General features: G+C 37.7%; 1 protein-coding gene across 1 annotated transcript; it reads right to left on the bottom strand.

Moving 5' to 3' along the window:
• Positions 1 to 200: 200 nt before the first annotated feature.
• st8sia4 (ST8 alpha-N-acetyl-neuraminide alpha-2,8-sialyltransferase 4) lies at positions 201 to 13,970 on the bottom strand. Its single transcript, XM_084105532.1, has 5 exons — positions 13,763 to 13,970; positions 6,148 to 6,276; positions 5,214 to 5,471; positions 3,694 to 3,987; positions 201 to 1,786 (listed from the first exon to the last, which is right to left on the bottom strand). Exons 1-5 carry the CDS (start codon positions 13,882 to 13,884, stop codon positions 1,504 to 1,506), a joined length of 1,086 nt encoding a protein of 361 aa, XP_083961658.1. The 5' UTR covers positions 13,885 to 13,970; the 3' UTR covers positions 201 to 1,503.
• Between the last annotated feature and the right edge of the window lie 3,902 nt (positions 13,971 to 17,872).

The raw sequence follows: 17,872 nt of genomic DNA, 5'->3' as shown, positions 1-17,872 counted from the left end.
CAAATAGCAGCTTAAGCAGCAGAACATAAGGATTCATACATCGTCACATGACACACGTGCATGCAGCGCTTCTGTGAATGTAGAAAAACTGTATACAAGTATATAAAAGGAATAAATCTCTTTCACTTAAATGCAGATTATATTTTAAAATAGATTAAAAATGTGACTGAGTTTTTATTCTTAGGTTTTTTTTTTTTATTAGAAGATTTGCCATGCCACCACCAAAGTCCTGTTAACAAAGACAAGAAGAATAAGCAGAGTTCCACTGATTCATCCAATTTCCAACCGGCTTGTCGCAGGGATACCGGAGTGTATCCGTGTCTCGGGTCACAGGCTGGGAAACACCATGGATGGACAGCCAGACCAACACAGGGCTAGTTACATTAGATGCCAAGTCATTATTACCAGAACAGTTCTTGTAAAAACGTTTTTCACTAACATGACTTTTTACTGTGGTGGAATCAGTTTGCATAGGTTAGATTATATTGCAATATTTCAAAATAATTATATGTGATATGTAGGCTAATCAGAAATCAAGTAATCAGAAGTGTCAACAAATTCAAATCAAGTTGATTTTTTGCTTTTGTATAAAATGTATTTCCACATAGAAATTTGGCAAACTGAAATTAACATTAAAGCTTTCAAAAAATCACAGCAATACAAACGGTATAAAAACACTTGCACCCAGCATGTTTAAAAATACATTAAAACATAAAATACATAAATAAAACAAACAACACTAAAGTAGAAAACTGAACTATCCTGAACAATAAATGAACGTCTGTTTCAAGCGTGCCAACACATTATGACATACAGTACAATGATTTAAAATGACTTTGACAACATACAATAAAGAGTTGTTTTAGGTGTAAACATAAGGTTCATTCACACCGAACCAGAAATGTGTTTCTTTGAACTCAGTATAATTTATAAAAGAGATCATTTACAATTATTAATCACTTAAAAAAAATGGCCCTTTGATTGATCTGCTTTGATTGTAATCCACAGCAAATTCATAAAATGTATATTTTACACAAATTGTTTTGTTTTTTGGACAGGTTTACCTGGTTGAGAATCTTGGAACTGTATGTTATAAAACATCATTAGATAATAAAAGTTTATCGTGACAAACTTTGATGTTGGCTTGAGAAAGCCTGACCAGAAAGTCTGAAGTATTTGAGGGTTTTGAAGGCCATATAGTCATACATACAGAATCTCTGTATAAATTAAAACATAATCATGTTTCTACATGCTAAAAAAAGTACAGTATAGAGAAACAGACAACAATCTCTCAAACAGTATGTTTGGCATCTTCTGTGTGAGACATTAATATAGAACCAGAGTATGCCATTTTAAAACCAGAGTAGATTATTCAGTATCTAAAACATTGCACATTATTAATAGTAAACCAATCTAAAGTGTCCCAAGATGAATTGGTCACAGTTTCCAGTTGAAGGCACGCTCCTCGTCTCCTCATCCCAGTGTTCGTCCGCGAGCTGCGGATCAAGAATATGTGCATTTGGACGTTGTGAGTTTCAGTGCACCCTTGCTGTGCAGATTTCTGAGAGTCATGAACTCCAGTGGCATGCGGTGGGGACCCGCACTGGAAAAATACCGATATTTTAGTGAGTCATAGTAATGATATTTAACAGGATTTCCGTCGGCGTCTTTTGGAAAAGGAAAAAATCCGTACAGGTGGATTTCATCACAGAAGCGTGTAGCCATCGTGTACATCAACAATCCAGTAGAGGGTCGTTTGATTTTTATCTTATTTGTAAGCCAGAACCTAAGAGATGAAATATACATTGTTAAGCATTAAGTGTAATAACATTTACATTATAATTATTAGGATGGTGGCTTGAATATTTTTGGTCGAAATGAAAAATATTTAAAATGTGTAATAGATCAATACATCCAGTTCGTACATTTGTTTTAATCTGTTAAAGTCCCCCTGTAGTCAATCATTTTATCCCTTAAAACTCATCTTTGATCACCAAAATGACATTATTGCCTCATTTAGTATGCGCGGTTCTATGAATATGCAAATGAGCCCCGCCTCCAGTCACTCACTCAGCTCAGAGATCCACTCGTTGACGATCACACGTTGATCTGATTGGTTACAAGGTAGTTTGTGACGTCAGAAACACCAGCGATTTCAAACCGTGTTTTTGAGACCGTCTTTGGAGAAAATACTCAGCAATGGTGTCGACTTATGAATTTACACATGGTTTGTCTTAAAGCATATTAAAAACACCACATAGACTTATAAACAATATTAAAAACTTGATTTTCACCACAAGGGGACTTTAACCAAAAATGTTTCTACAGTTTTTTGAAAAGTGACAGAATACTGCAAAGGAACATCCAGTAACAATGAAGCAGACACAGTTAACTGTAAATGTGTAATGTGTATATGTTCTTTTCTTTCATATGCAATTGCCCAGGCAAGTTTGAGAGGGGTCATGAAATGGGGAATCAAATTCTCCATGATATTTTGACATTTAGAGGCCATCAGGACTTTAAAAATTACTACACTAACTAACTATAGCACTATAAAACATAAATACCCTTTATATTCACGTTATATATTTACATTAAAATTTAAAAGTAGGCTACGTGCACATTATATTTGGAGTCCTCCACGTGTTTTGCAGTATCAACGTTAATGATTCACAGATTAATTGCTTGATTATTTTGAAGACAAGTCAATAAAGGACAATTAATAATATTCCTACAAATTTACAATCTTAGTATAAATTCAAGACAACTGCCATATCAACCAGTGCAATATAAACAGAAGAATAGCCAGTGCTCATTGAGGCATCTTACGTGAATGAAAGCTAAAATTTAGAAATTACTCTGAAAAATGTTTGACCCGACTGTCATGAAACAAAGTTCAGAATGTGACCACAAATTATTTTTAAGAGCAGCGAGAGGAAGTGCAACTTACAGAATTGCAATTCCAAGAATTTAAACACAGCTAATGCATTCTGGGAAGTGAAGTGTTCTTCCACCAAAATGAATAGGGATTTACGATATATATCGGCCACCATATCAGTATCTGCCGAAATACAGTATGTTAATTTTTAATGTTATCGTTATCGACCCGATAAGAAAATTAGGCCGATATCTTAAAGCCGATAAATAATGTATTGTTTCCTTCAACAGACACTTCAGATGCGCACTGTTCACCATGATGGGTTTGAATTTCTAGAAATATGATTGAAATCACTTTGAAAAGGAAGATACAGTAAAGTGCAACAAGTGCAGCGCAAGTCTGTCATATAGACTACATAAGATTATAATGAAAACACTACTGTAAAAGAAAGTTGGGAATTCTTTCCAAATATATCGTTTATCAGTTTTTAAATATAAAGAATAATCAAGATTTTCATATCGCTGCATCCCTAAAATTATTTATTTATTTATAAACTTAATGTCATTTTATTAAATTTTATGAAATATATAAAATAACTACAACAACAAAGGGATTAAAACCTTGAACCTCAAAAACATGAAGTCTTTTTACACTTTTAAAGTATGTCTTGACAAACTTTCCCTTTTCTAGTTAAAAATCACAGTGATATAAATTTCAATTTCAATTTCAATTACACTTCATTACATACATATTTTAATTATAGTTCTCCACTTCAATTCGAATTGAGTAATTGAGTTTGAAACGTTACAACTCACCCTCGTACAGCATGGACAAAGCGGAGCGAAGGATAGGCCATGCGCACCTTCAGGCTGTGTTTGAGAACGAGCTGGTTGACGGTTTCGACGTGCCTCTCGCCGCCCTTCACCATGAAGGCCGGGATCCAGAGCACGCTGCTGTTCAGCTGCTGTAAGCGCCGGATGAGCTTCCCCCGCTCCGCTTCATCCCGAAGACCTCCGTACACCCGCGGGATCACTGAGGGGTTCATGGTGGTGAAGTCTGACCGCAAACCCACGTCATCTGCAAAGTCCTCTAGAGGAGCGAGGTTACATCTGCGCAAGAACCAGAGAAAACACTTCTTCTCTTAGCGAAAACAGGTGGAAAATAAGATTAGAGATATTACAGTTTAAGGAACAAACTTCCGCCTCACTTTATTTTATAAACACAGATGTCTCTGCTTTTTAATAATGTGGACTGAGGCAACGGAGCATCTGAAAAATCCCATTCAACCATGTGAAACTTAAAGGGTTATTCATCCAAAAATAAAAATTATCCCATAATTTACTGACCCTCAAGAACGAAAGTCTTACGGCTTTGGAACGACATGAGGGCAAGTAATTAATGACAGAGTTTTAAGTTTTGGGTGAACTAATCCCTAAATTATATCCTGGCTCTTCCCAGCTTTGTAATGGAATTGAATAGTGCCAAAGTTTTTGAAGCTCCAAAAAGCACATCCATCATTAAACTAATCCACACGACTCCAGGGTTAATAAAGGCCTTTTGAAGCGAAGCCATGGGATTTTGTAAGAAAACGTACGGAGGTGAGAAATGGCGAATGTGGAAGCGCAGAGGATAGAGCAAAACAAAATGGCAGTCATGAATGTGAAGTCTAAAATGGGAAGATTTAATGAAAAATGTCAGAGGATTTCGATATAAGAGAAGAGCCATGTCAGGTCAGAGGTCATCCTTCCGCCTGAACTCGACTCTCTTGTGGAAAAGTGAGTGTGAGGAGATTTGAAGGAAAGATTATCTGTGAATAATTACTTCAAATTCAAGTTTGTTCCTCACACAAAGCTATAGTTTGGCTTCTGAAGACTCGAATTATAGAGCACAAGTTGTACATACTACTTTTATGGTGATTGTTTATTTGTTGTTGTTAAATAAAACTTAATAAAATAAAATTATAATTAATTTAAAAGAAAATCCTTTTCATTAATTGAAATAAAACAAACTAGAATGAAATATAAAAATGTAAACTTATTTTATTTTAGTTGGCCAAGGCAACATTTCTCATTTTTGTTGAGAAGCTGAAGTACTAAAAAAATAAACTATATATATATATATATATAATATCAAATTTTTTTTCATTCTAGTTTGTTTTATTTCAATTAATGAAAAGGATTTTGTCCCTGGTTCAGGTTTCCAAAAATGTGATTTAAGGTGAAGACGGTGAAAACACGGATACAGTGAGAGATGCATGACCATTTAGACCGTAATAGACTCTGCCTTACCAGAAGACGGTAATGATTCAATTACTGCAAAGAAGGAAATACATTACCGTATAACAAAATCATGCTTGTCTATTTCCTTCCCACATCCGCTCTTTAGGAGACTGCCCGCGTTTCCCACCACAGCACATGTTCTGAACCTCTTGTTCTTCAGAGGAGAGACTTCGGGAAGTAAACTGTACAGGGTCTGAGAAACATTGAAGGTCCTGCGTTGGTCCAGAACGTAGTGGTATGTGTTGCCCAGTTTAAAACTGCTCTTGAGAACAGACACGTCTCTCTCCGCATCCAAGAAGCGAAGTATGTCCTTCCTTTCCATGTGTTGAAACAGATAAAAAAGGAAAAGATTACAGACTAATACTGACATTTCTCATTAGTTCATATCCATACCAGCTTGCAAAAGCATTCACTAAAAGTGAACCTATAATGTCATGCTCTGAGAAAGTGATAGGGTAGACAATCTGATTTGTGATGCAGCCTGAATCATAAGCACATCATGTTGATTCATTTGGCCAGAGATAAACAGGTCCTGGTTTCTCCCTCCATTTCTGTCACTGATGGAGTTTGGGTTTGTCACTGTCGCTTGTTTAGTTGAGGACACTTAATATTCAACAGTATTATTGATCTGACTGTTTTATGAGAACTGAACTGAACTGTTTTCTGCAGAGCTGCTTTATAGATGAACTGAACCCATTTCATAATTGATGATCTTTACACAGTTATTGAACTGATCTGAATCAACATCAAGATCCATCTTTGGTCCAGTCAGATGTCCTACTCCCTGCATGATATAACTGCTCATAAACTTGATCCTGGTGTAAATCCGGGATGAACCTCAAGAATGCTTTGTTTTGATGTTATAGACTTCTGGACACTAAGAGGGAATCATCCCTCTCAACTCAGCCTATGATTAACGTACAAGTCTCACATTAAGCACATTTTTAGATTACCTAACAAAACCTTTTTTATATAGTGCAGGTTCCTCACCTGATCATGGTCACAAGGGTGGCATTAAGCCTCCAATCCACTCCCGGGTCACTCAGATCACTGACACCATTGCCGAGAGGCGTCTCGGAGCCGTTGACCATCAGTCGAGTGCTGATCGCCCTCGAGTTCCTGTTCAGACAGAAGCAGGGTCTGATTTAGTAACTCCAACATATGCACCAGTACTGAGACTAGCATTGGGTTCAATACCGTGCTCATGTAGTCAAACTCATTCATACAGTCTGATAGCAGAAACATGTAGTGTAGTGTACTAGTACCCGTCTGTCACACTATCAGCGAGTATCCAAAAAAAGGCCAGCACTGCCAATATATTATTCATCAATATATTAGGGGTTGAACAGACTAGTTGACTTTAATGGTCTAGCTTGGCGTCGAGTCGACTAGTCGCTGATCATTCATGGCCTATAGAGGGCGCAACAGGATAAGAAATCTTTGAAGTCCATTTTTTATGCTCCGTTTCAGTTAAAATGACAAATAAATGCATACTGAGGCCCCGTCCACACTACTGCGTTTTAGTTTAGAAACGGAGAATTAAAACGAATACGATCTCCGTCCACACCAGCGTTTTAGCTGCGTATTAGAATTGATCTCCGTCCACATTAAAACGACTGAAAACGCGGATCACGTGACCATTCACCAACACTGGGCATGGCGTGCCGGTGTAAACACAACTTCACTGATAAAAATGATTCCACCATGTGCTGGTTCTTCCCGGGTTAACCCAAAACCGACGCTCCATGTACGGTCGGTACCGCCGCTGCACACGGGAATTGTCACAGATCGCTCGAATAATAGCTTGCCTCCGGCGCATGTAGGCAGTTATAGCATTGTAAAATGCAGAATTTACTTGCACAACAGCTGATAGCAAAGATATACGCCATGATGACACCCAATCATAGAGCCGAGCGTGAGCCTCCACTACGTCATCGTTTCTAAAGTCCTCCGTTTTGACCCGTCCAGACTAAAACGCCCTCCGGAGATTCAAAACGAAAAACGTGTCAGCAGCGTTTCTAAACTTCTCCGTTTTGGGTCTCCGTTTTTGCCGTTTTAGTGTGGACGGGAGGTGCAAACGTAGCAAAAGGTCTCCGTTTTTGAACGAAAACGCAGTAGTGTGGACGGGGCCTGAGAGAGTGCTCCACACGATATGTTTGATTATGCCATCTGGATGCTCAACATTGATCGCGTGAATGCATGTTTTACACAGCTTATTGTACAGGTAAGTTCATCGCTGTTCTAAACTGCTGCTGCATTACGCACACACACAGAGACACAGACACACACGCACACACACACACAGTAGTGCGCACATCACGCGAAGATCGTGCGCACATTCAGTAGAGCAGAAATGTATTGTAAACTCTGTTATGTGATTTATCAATAAAATAGCTTAGAATCTGAAAGGTTCTAGCATATGTGTCTTAGTAACTAAAACCACAGCTTCACTATTATTATTTAATTTCATTTATTTATTTACAGTATAGCACATTTAATGCACCAGCTGTTGCCCAAAGTGCTTCACAATCACTAATAAACACAAAATTAGAGGAGTACAGAGAAGAAGAAAAAAAACACAAAACAGACAAGGTAATGATCAAACACCCGTCATGAAGATGCCCAGGAAGTCTTTAAAAGATGTGCTTTTAACATGGCCTTAAAGTTCATGACTTTACTGACCTTACAGAAAGAGGGAGATCATTCCAAAGATTTTCGGTTTAGTTTTGGCTAAGAGACGAAGGTAAAAGAAACTAGATCTGACAACCAAGTTCATTTGTTTGTTTAGATTTTAAACATTGAGCCACTTCCTGATATCTAGGGCCAAACTTTTTTTCATTTTTATCATCATTTAATTTCTAAAAGTTTGCAGCCATCCAGACTTTGATGTCCTGTGGACAGGCCAATAAATTATTGATAATGTTCATGTTCGACTGTCTCACTGGAAGATCTGAGTGTCGTCCGCATAACAGTGGAAGGATACATTGTATTTTCGGAAGATGGATCCTAAAGGCACACTGTAAAAAGTGTTCACTTCACTTACTTAACAAAAAATTAGTAAACCCGTTGCCTTAAAATTATTAAGTAAATAAACTTAATGCTTAATTGAAAAAATTAAATTATGTGAACTTGACAATTCCACATCACGAGTAAACATGAAGTTTATTTACTTAATTTTAAGGCAACGGGTTTCCAAAGTCAACTGATCCCTTTTTACAGTGCAACATGTAGAGAGGAAATAATATTGGTGCAATAATGGAAAAGCCTGTTTAAAAAGGCGTGGTGGCATAACATCAGCCTTAGAGGAAGAGGCTTTGAGATGAACAGTGTCAGCCAGAGCTGAAGGAGTTGTAGACTGAAAGTAGTAGCTTTCAGTAGTCCACTCAGTAGTAACACTACAGGTTGAGGGTACAGATACAGCCGCCGGTAATTGCGGTATATTTGAGCGTAGAGCAGCAATTTTCCCATTGAAAAAGTGAAGAAAATCTTTGCAACTTAAATTAGAGGGATCTAGGTACAGACTTTGAGCAAGGTTAATAACTGAATTTATAGTAGCAAATAGAATTTTAGGCTTATTTGCATTACGAGAGATCACATCAGAATAAAATGTATGTTTCGCATCTTTCGAAGACTTCTGAAATGCTAGCAGAGATTCTCTAAAGATGTCATAGTGAACCTGTATTTCGTATTTTTTCCATCTCCTTTTCACTTGCCGAGCATGTTTTCCAAGAGTACGGACCGTTTCATTTAACCATAGCCGAGAATTTGGCTTACAATTCATAGCTTTAAAAGAAGCAATAGTGTCCACATTTTCAGACCAGGTGGAATCAAATTGCTTCAGATGTTCATCAACATTTAAAGAGATCGAAAAAGTTTCAGATAAAGTAGATTCACAATGACTTCTATATTACTCTGCAAGCTCAACATTAGTCATAGCGGTTATTTTTCTGATCCACTTTTTTTTTTGACAGTGGCCTCAGTTCCTACAAATATATACATTGAAAAACACCATTTTTTTATCAGATTTTTTTTATTTATTTTTTATTACTTCTTCAAATCACAGTGTCTTGAATGTGCAAGTTATATGATAAAACCAGATCTAAAAATGGCCCAACTTTAACCCATTATCTCAGATCAAAAGAGTCGATCAAATTCAGAAACCATTTGGAAACTGTGTCGTGGCCATAGCATAGGTTATTAAAATCCCCAAGAATTAAAAAACGATCAAACTGTGTAGTAGAGGGAAGCTACCAGGTGCAAGTCACGCAATCGCTCTCTCTCTCACTAATGCATTCATATAAATGTAATCTGGTAACACCAGATAATAATGACTGTATTTTTATTGACTAATGCACTCAAAAAAATAACTCTTTGAATGAACATAAAAAAATCATGGAAATGATTTCCACATGATTAACTTGCTTTATTTCAGCATTATGCAATTCTGTTATTCCAATTTAATGTACTTACGTTGGGTCAACTTAATTTATTAAGGTTGATTCAACTTATTTACTATGGTTAGACACAGCTTAATTTAATAGTGTCAGCCCAACTAATTTACTTAATTTGCATTCAACTTACGTGTTTGTTATTTTCATTCACCCATTCATATTTTATTTATTTTAGTGACACATAATTAAATGAATAGACTATAACTAGCTATTTGCTAGCAGTAACACATATTAGCATCTTAAATGCTAAGATTTACATGCTCCTTCAACCAAAGCAGTTAAAAGTAACCAAATCAGTCCACAGCCAAACAAAATGCTCCACACTTCTCCACAATGGTAACCCACTGTATTTTAAATGGTTCTAATAATTCCAACGTAATTGAACATTAAACACAATTACACACTATCAAGTCTTCCCCTTTTCTCATTTTCTCAAAAAAACATAAAATAACACTTAATTTTAACATTTATTCTCTCTTAATTCAACCATATGCAAAGCATGCTGGGAACTAACAAGCACTGCCCAGTTTCAGTTAATGCAACACAAATCATTCATGTAATCCAACACAAACGGATTAAGTAAACTTAAATTTTACATATTAAGCAGATTGAACACAATCAAATTAAGTTAGGGCAAAATGGCAGTTGGCGTCGCACTATACTGCCACCCTCTGGATGTAAGAATTTTTTTACTTAACATAAATGGTTTGTGTTTAGACAACACGTTAGGATTTTGTACTGTTAAGCTGAGACATAATTACGTGGACCTTAATAGAAAAAAACATTTCAAGTCAACAAACACAATTATTATAAGTAAACTAAATATAAATATATTATGTAAAGTGTACAACCTTCCTAGTTCATTTTTTTGAGTGTGTTAACAAAGATTAACAAATACAGTAACAAATGTATTGCTCATGGTTAGTTCATGTTAGTTAATACATTAACTAATGTTAACTAATGAACCTTATACTTTACTTCTACTATACTTATACTTTATCTGTATCTGATTTAGAACGAACAGAAATCTGTGAGAAATGTAACGACCCAAAGACAAAAAGAACTGATAAAATAAGCTGTTATGTAGGAGCGCTGTGTTGTATGCCACATCTGTGCACAAGGCAACCCGCGTTCGAGTCTCAGCTCGAGGTTCAGGCTTATTTGTTCATCAATGACTAGTCAACGTCGACTCGACTTTCAACAAATAAATGTTGACTTTAAAAACATCTGAAGTCGTTTGACCCCTACGATATAACATATATGAATTACCCGTAGCAGATCTAGACAGGTGGAGCTGGGGAGGGTGGAGGGTTTCTGAAAGCGCTGCACTGCTGTAGCAAATGCTGACCAAGTATTCGAAGCTTGAGCTGCTCATTGGCTACTGATACAGCAGGAACCAATCAGCAATGCTCTACAGAGAATGATGTGATCACAAGCAGACTGAGTTAAGGACCTGTCAGCCTGCACCATCTAGAGTTTCTAGACTCTAACTTTGTATTAATTTCATTCACTTTTCCTGTGTTCTTGTCTTGTTTCTTTATACTGATTTTGCACATCCGTTATTTTATTATAGTTGATATACTATGTATAATAGTTTTTGCTAATCATTTGAATTAGATTATATTTTCTATAAAAAAAAAATTAGTTTTAATTTTATTTAAAGTTTTAGCAATTTTGTTGTGTATTTTTGCCATTATCATCTCTATAAGTTAGACATAAGTCGACAGCATTGCTGAGTATTTTCTCCTTAAAACTGCAGTGAACCAAAGACAGTCTCAAAAACACGGTTTGAAATCGCTGGTGTTTCTGACGCCACAAACTACCTTGTAACCAATCAGATCAACGTGTGATCGTCAACGAGTGGATCTCTGAGCTGAGGGAGTGAGTGGAGGCGGGGCTCTTTTGCATATTCATAGAACCGCACATACTAAATGAGGCAAGGGTGTCGAGTTACATTCAAGATATTTTAAGGCATGAAGAATTTTTTTTCAAGGAACATTTTTTTATTTTGGTGATCAAAGAAGAGTTTTAAGGGATAAAATTATTGACTACAGGAGGGCTTTAAGCTTTAGTTTTCAGTAGTTCAACTAATAAAAATGCTGCCATGCTACTGGATGAACTTGCTAACTTTCTGTTTTTTATTTCTGTATTTCAAGTAGTGAAAGTAATGGTTTTAGTTTCAGTTTTAGCTAACAATAAGAACCCTGCACATCTGTTTCTTGTTCTCACTATCCAGTAGTACATGTTTAAAGCTCTCTGTTTCAGTTGTCTTGTTTTCCTTTGTTTTGTAAGATGCTGTTATATTCTTTGGATCCCCGTGTTCCTGAGTCTTGTTTTAGTTAATAAATTCAGCTTGCGTTTAGATCCACACCTCTGATTCTGCTTCATCCGTTACAGCGTTACACTGCAAAAAGTGATTTTCTGACTCAGTGTTTTTGAGTTTTTCAGTACAAATATCAAAACATTTTTGAATCAAGATACTTGAGAAGCAATGGGGTAACAAAAATAAACTTTGTTTTATTTTAAATTAAATTTTTTGCTAATGATTTTACACAGACACATGATTTTAAACAGAAACAACATATTCTTCTGGAACTTTTCACTGAAGAGAACAAATTATTTTCATTATTTTTTTGTGAGGGAAAAAAGTTACTGTAAACACGATTTGCAAATGAGCACACTGTCTCTGCACAAATGCCAAAAGATTTGTATCTCGTGAAATCAAATCGAAACTCAACTTCAGATGCAGTTGACATTTACTGTGGGGTTTTTTTCTACTTCTGTTTTTAAAACCATGCGCAACAACTCTGCATGAGACAAAAGGAAACCACATCTAATGAGCAAAAGCTGTCTGCTGTCCTCTCACTTACCTGACAACACAACTCTCACACGCACGCACGTACGCACACACACACACACACACGTCAGAGCCGGATCACAAACAAAGTAGCCTCTATTTCGAAATGTGTATGATCTTTTGGCACTGAACTAAAAGCCATCAACTCATGATCTGTTGTGAAAAACTAAAACTGCCTCAATGCAGAGCATGTAAAGCGAAGCATATCAGCAAGTATGAACTTGACCACATTTTTTTCAGTTCCTGAAACAAAACAAGAGCAAGTTTTTCAGTGAACAAGACCTTGATTTTTAAACTTAAAACATTCAGTTCAAATTAACGCATTACATAATTTCAAAAGCCCCCCCAAAAAACTCTCTTTGACACACACTTATGTTTGGGTATTATAATACTTCATCTACTTCAGCAAGGATTTGAAAAGACATGCAAGTCAATGACAGGAAAGTGCATCAAAAAGAAAAAGAAAAGTGAATTTTATTTTTTAGCTACGTAGGCCCTGAAAAAAAGTATGCTTTACCATATTTTTGCTTAAACAATATACTTTAAAATGGCACTTCTTTGAATGAAGTGCAAACTGATTGTAATGTGTGATGTTTTCACACACGTTATTGCATGTTATTTTTAACTGAATGAAACTGCATTATATTTTAAATGTATAAAATACATGTAAGGCTTTTTGACCTAACTTAAGTTTAAGTACATCTGTAATTTCATAATTACTTCTATTGTCTTTGAAATAAGGTTCTGAGAATGTACTGAGAAACATTTATTGAAAGCTATATACTTTATAAAATATACTTTAATGTAATTTCTTTGAAACTTTTATGTAATGTTATTAAAACATAATGATTTAAAATGTAATCCATGGTATGTCTTCTTTTAATGTGCCATTATTACAAGTGCACTTTTTAAAACATAGGCTAGTCATGAAAGTGTACTCTGTTAAGTGACTTAATCATTAATATTACATTATCTATAATTAGTTCTATATATATATATATATATATATATATATGCCTAATTTTCAGATTTGAAGTACAAAGTGCACATTCAATACAATTAAGTGCACTTCTTTTTCACAAGGGGGTGTAAAAATAAAATGGCCTTTTCAACTAAAACAAAAGAAGACTGTGACTCACTTGAGGCGGAACAACAGTATGGCACACGAACTGAAGTTTACGATACAAATGAATAAATAGACCAGCATAAATGAATGCCTAGTTCATAGAGACACGTATAGACTTGAATCAGACTTCGACGTTCATTAGATCAGCAGTAACAGCAGAAGAGCCCTTACCCTGACAATCCAGTTTTCTGATGCACTTCATTTCTGCCAATATCTGTCGTTTTGTAGAATATCAGCAGAACGCTTATGGTGCATATCGTCCACAGTTTCCGTGTAAACCGCATTTTGCACATCAATATATTTCTGAAGATGAGAAGAAAACATACAAGTCCTGTAGCGGCTACACGCCCATCTCTCTCTCTCTCTCTCTCTCTCTCTCTCTCTCTCTCTCTCTCTGTGACGCGTACAGGAATAACTTCACCAATATGCTAATGATCATGTGCAAAATCAAATTCACAAGCAAAAACGGCTTAAGTCTCCTTTATGCCTTCCTCTTTTAGGCTATATTTCTTATAATTCACAAAAAAGTGTTTTATGCATTATGATGACTTATTATGATTATGATTTAACCTTATTATTAGGTTATAACCTATATTATTATTTCATATTTTGATGTAAGCAAATCCATTATAGTTATGTTTTATGTTTCTATCGTTATGATTGTTCATTGTAAGAGATATAAGCGTGCTTCATTTCATAATAATTCAATCGAATCAAGCCTTAAGCCTTGTAAATGTATTCTTTAAATGTATTCTTTTAGAATAGAAGTTTTGAATATAAAGTGCACACAGTAATCTGATCTAACCATCATCGAGTCTGTCATATGAATTCTGAAAACAATGTGTCAGACTAAACTGAACTGTGGCAACATGCTTAGAGGAATTTACCATGCAAAGCTGAAAGCATTTTGAAAATTCAGGCACTTGCTGTTAAACAATGCTGTGAAGAGAGGATGTTTTCAAAAATAATGCCACAAATAGATTTATCAATTTATTAACTGAATCAAATCAGTATTTAGCATGGCCACCGTTTGCCTTATACTGTAATAGGGGTTCACAAACATTTTTATATCAAGAACCCTTTCTTTGACCCCAAAGCCTTAGCAGACTTTTACATTTCTTGACATGGTTCGATTCAGATGGTAAATATCATATATTAAGTTGGGTGTCCACCATATTTATAATGAAACAGTCATATTTAAAAATATTATATTAATCATATCATATAAAATATGATTTAATGTTACTACTGTAAACCTATATTAAATTATTATGGGATCTCCTTCCATGCTTTCAGAATCTTCATTTTGTTAAAATATTTTAATAACAGTATTGAACAAAAATGTCTTCTTTTATTTATGAAAATAAACAGAAAATAGAGCAAACTTTGCTAAAGTGATTGTTTTGAACAAGTATTAACTTAGACATTATTAAAAACGTATTATTTTAGCTGAAGTATTTGTATAAAGAAAGTCTATGTTTTACCCTGTGTGTCTGTGGGGTAAAAGACCCCCCTCGCCACCTCATACATTTATTAAACGAAATAAACCTTTTTCTCGATTTATTTTCACTCAAAATCTGTTGCTCCATCAGTGTTCAATACAAACATATATTTTTTTTCTGCAATCACACACTATGTGAGTAGTGAAAAGCACATTGTCTTAAGGCGCATCTTTGGCCCCATTGTGCCCTATAGGCTACTGATAGGGTTGATGTATTTTTGTAGGCCAGCCCATAAGTTATCATTATCCTGGTTCCCTCGACAACCCTTTTGGATTATTGCAGAAAATAAACTCTGTGACCAACAAACGCTTGTGATTCTTACACGTTTTGCTGATCGTGAGTAGATTTAAACGTGAAAATATCTTGAGCTTGTGTCTGTCATGATTCTGCCCTCTTGTCCTTGTGTTACTCTAGTCTTGAGGCAGGATCATGACAGGCCCATGTTTTGTGTGTGAGCACATGGCCTTTTGTTTGGGCTGTGTGCTTGCATTGTCTCGTCTCCTTACCCCGCCCCCATTGTTCTCCTCGTTTGTCATTATTGTTTCATCAGTCTCACCTGTTGCCTCATTATTTTCTCCCTTATTTAATCCCCTTGTGTTTGTTGTCCTGTGCTTGTCGCTTTCGTATCCTGCATGTGAGTAATCCAGTCGAGTGTATTGTCAAGTGAAGTTTGCCTAAACATATGTAATCCCTGCATCACTCTGCTAACACGTGATATCAGATTAACAACCAGAGGCTCCTTATAGATGAGCAAAAAACTCTGAAATCGCATACTAAGTAGGACTACATTTGATGGGAAACAAATTTTGTTCCGTTAAAAATTATGTTCTTCATAGTATGAATTTGTGTGATATTAAAGTAATCTAGACATACAGTACTACATCCACCTTGCTGTTGTCGTCTTGTGAAATGCATTGTCAGTGTTGCTTCACTGACATTCACAACTTCTGTCGTGATTTTTAAACAACTTAAAAACCTTTAAAGATAGCCTTACTGTAAGCTAAGGTTTTTAATCAATGTTATTTGCTTCTGTTGAAGCCGTCACCCCATATTTCAAATTATTTTTTTAAATGATCATGTTTAACAGTAGAATTGCCCCAAAACTACATTACCCATGATGCTGTTCATAAAATTGAGTCACCAATCAGAGAGGCAAAATAGAGCAACACTTCGCCAAAATAGCTCTTTAGCGTCGCCCACTCCCATGAAGCACTGCGAATATAGCAAACGAGTCGATCTCCTTAAAGGGATAGTTCACCCAAAAATTAAAATTAGCCTATTACTTACTCACCCTGAAGCCATCCTAGGTTTATATGACATTCTTCCTTCAGACGAATACAATCGGAGTTGCTCCAATCTGAAAAAATGTCCTGGCTCTTCCAAGCTGTATAATGGGAGTGAATGGGCACTATTTATTGAAGTCCACACAAGTGCATCATATCCTTCATAAAAGTGTCCCAAACGGCTCAGAGGGGTTAATTGTGACGGGATAAATAAGAAAACTAAGTGAAGACTCAAGTGCAGAAAGAATGATTTATTAACAAAAGAACAAAGTAAAACAAACACCCATGAGGGGGGGAAAACCATATATAAACACAACAACTATGAAATGAACATACCACTGGGTCACAGGAGAACAGGAGGCGTAAACAATACAACGATCCGACAAAGACTGCAAACATAAAGGAGCTTATAAAAGGGACAAATCAGGCAGATAATGAGGGAACAACAGGTGGGACAAATGAAACCAATAATGAGATAACAAGGAGGGTGGGGTCAAAACAGAGACAGGAACACAAACACCACATGTGCTACACGAGACAGGACAGGCATGTGACATTACCCCCTCCTTAAGGAGCGGCTACCAGACGCTCAACTAGGGACGGGAGGGACAGACCAGGGAGGGACGGACCAGGGCGGGATGGGAGGGACGGACCAGGGCGGGATGGGAGGGACAGACCAGGGCGGGATGGGAGGGACAGACCAGGGTGGAACAGGGGGAACGGGAGGGACAGACCAGGGTGGAACAGGGGGAACAGGAAGGACAGACCAGGGTGAGGCAGGGGAAATGGACAGTTCGGGAGGCCAGGGCGGAAATGTCAGTCCATCTGGCGGCCAGGGCGGAGACTTTCCCTCGTGCGGCCAGGGCGGAGACGACCCTTCAGGCGGCCACAGCGAAGACTCTCCCTCGGGCGGCCAGGGCAGAGAAGATCGTGCAGGCAGCCAGGGCGGAGACGACCCGTCGGGCGGCCATGGCGGAGACGACCCCTCGGGCGGCCAGGGCGGAGACGACCCCTCGGGCGGCCAGGGCGGAGACGACCCCTCGGGCGGCCAGGGCGGGAGACGACCCCTTCGGGCGGCCAGGGCGGAGACGACCCCCTCGGGCGGCTCAGGAACAGACACACCGGGCTCAGGAACAGACACCACCGGCTCAGGAACAGACACCACCGGCTCAGGAACAGACACCACCGGCTCAGGAACAGACACCACCGGCTCGGTGGCGGCCATCTTGTCCGAAGACACAGGCTCGGCAGGCGTGACGTGAACTGGCTCGGCGGCAACCATCTTGTCCGCAGACACTGGATCTGGCTCGGCAGCGGCCATCTTGTCCGAAGACACAGGCTCGGCAGACGTGACGTGAACAGTCTCTGGATCGGCAGATGTGACCGGTCGCTGGGGTGGCGCCGGCAGGACGAGCAGCTTGGGCGGCGCGGGCAGAGCAGACGCCTGGGCGGCGCGTCAGTGACGGCAGTCACCTCCGGGATGGTCTCCGTGTTAG

This window comes from Abramis brama, assembly GCF_963993115.1.
Source record: "Abramis brama genome assembly, chromosome: 25".
Lineage (NCBI taxonomy): Eukaryota > Metazoa > Chordata > Actinopteri > Cypriniformes > Leuciscidae > Abramis > Abramis brama.
Note: the sequence above shows the minus strand (reverse complement) of the source record. Positions and strands in the feature narration are given on the sequence as shown.

Excerpts from the sequence above, each read along its gene's own strand:
- st8sia4 (XM_084105532.1), bottom strand. The coding sequence starts at position 13,884 with ATGTGCAAAATGCGGTTTACACGGAAACTGTGGACGATATGCACCATA. Across the intron at positions 5,472-6,147 it reads ACCCTTGTGACCATGATCAG|GAAGGACATACTTCGCTTCT; the intron begins GTGAGGAACCTG and ends ACACATGGAAAG. Across the intron at positions 1,787-3,693 it reads TTTGTCCATGCTGTACGAGG|GTTCTGGCTTACAAATAAGA; the intron begins GTGAGTTGTAAC and ends TTCATCTCTTAG.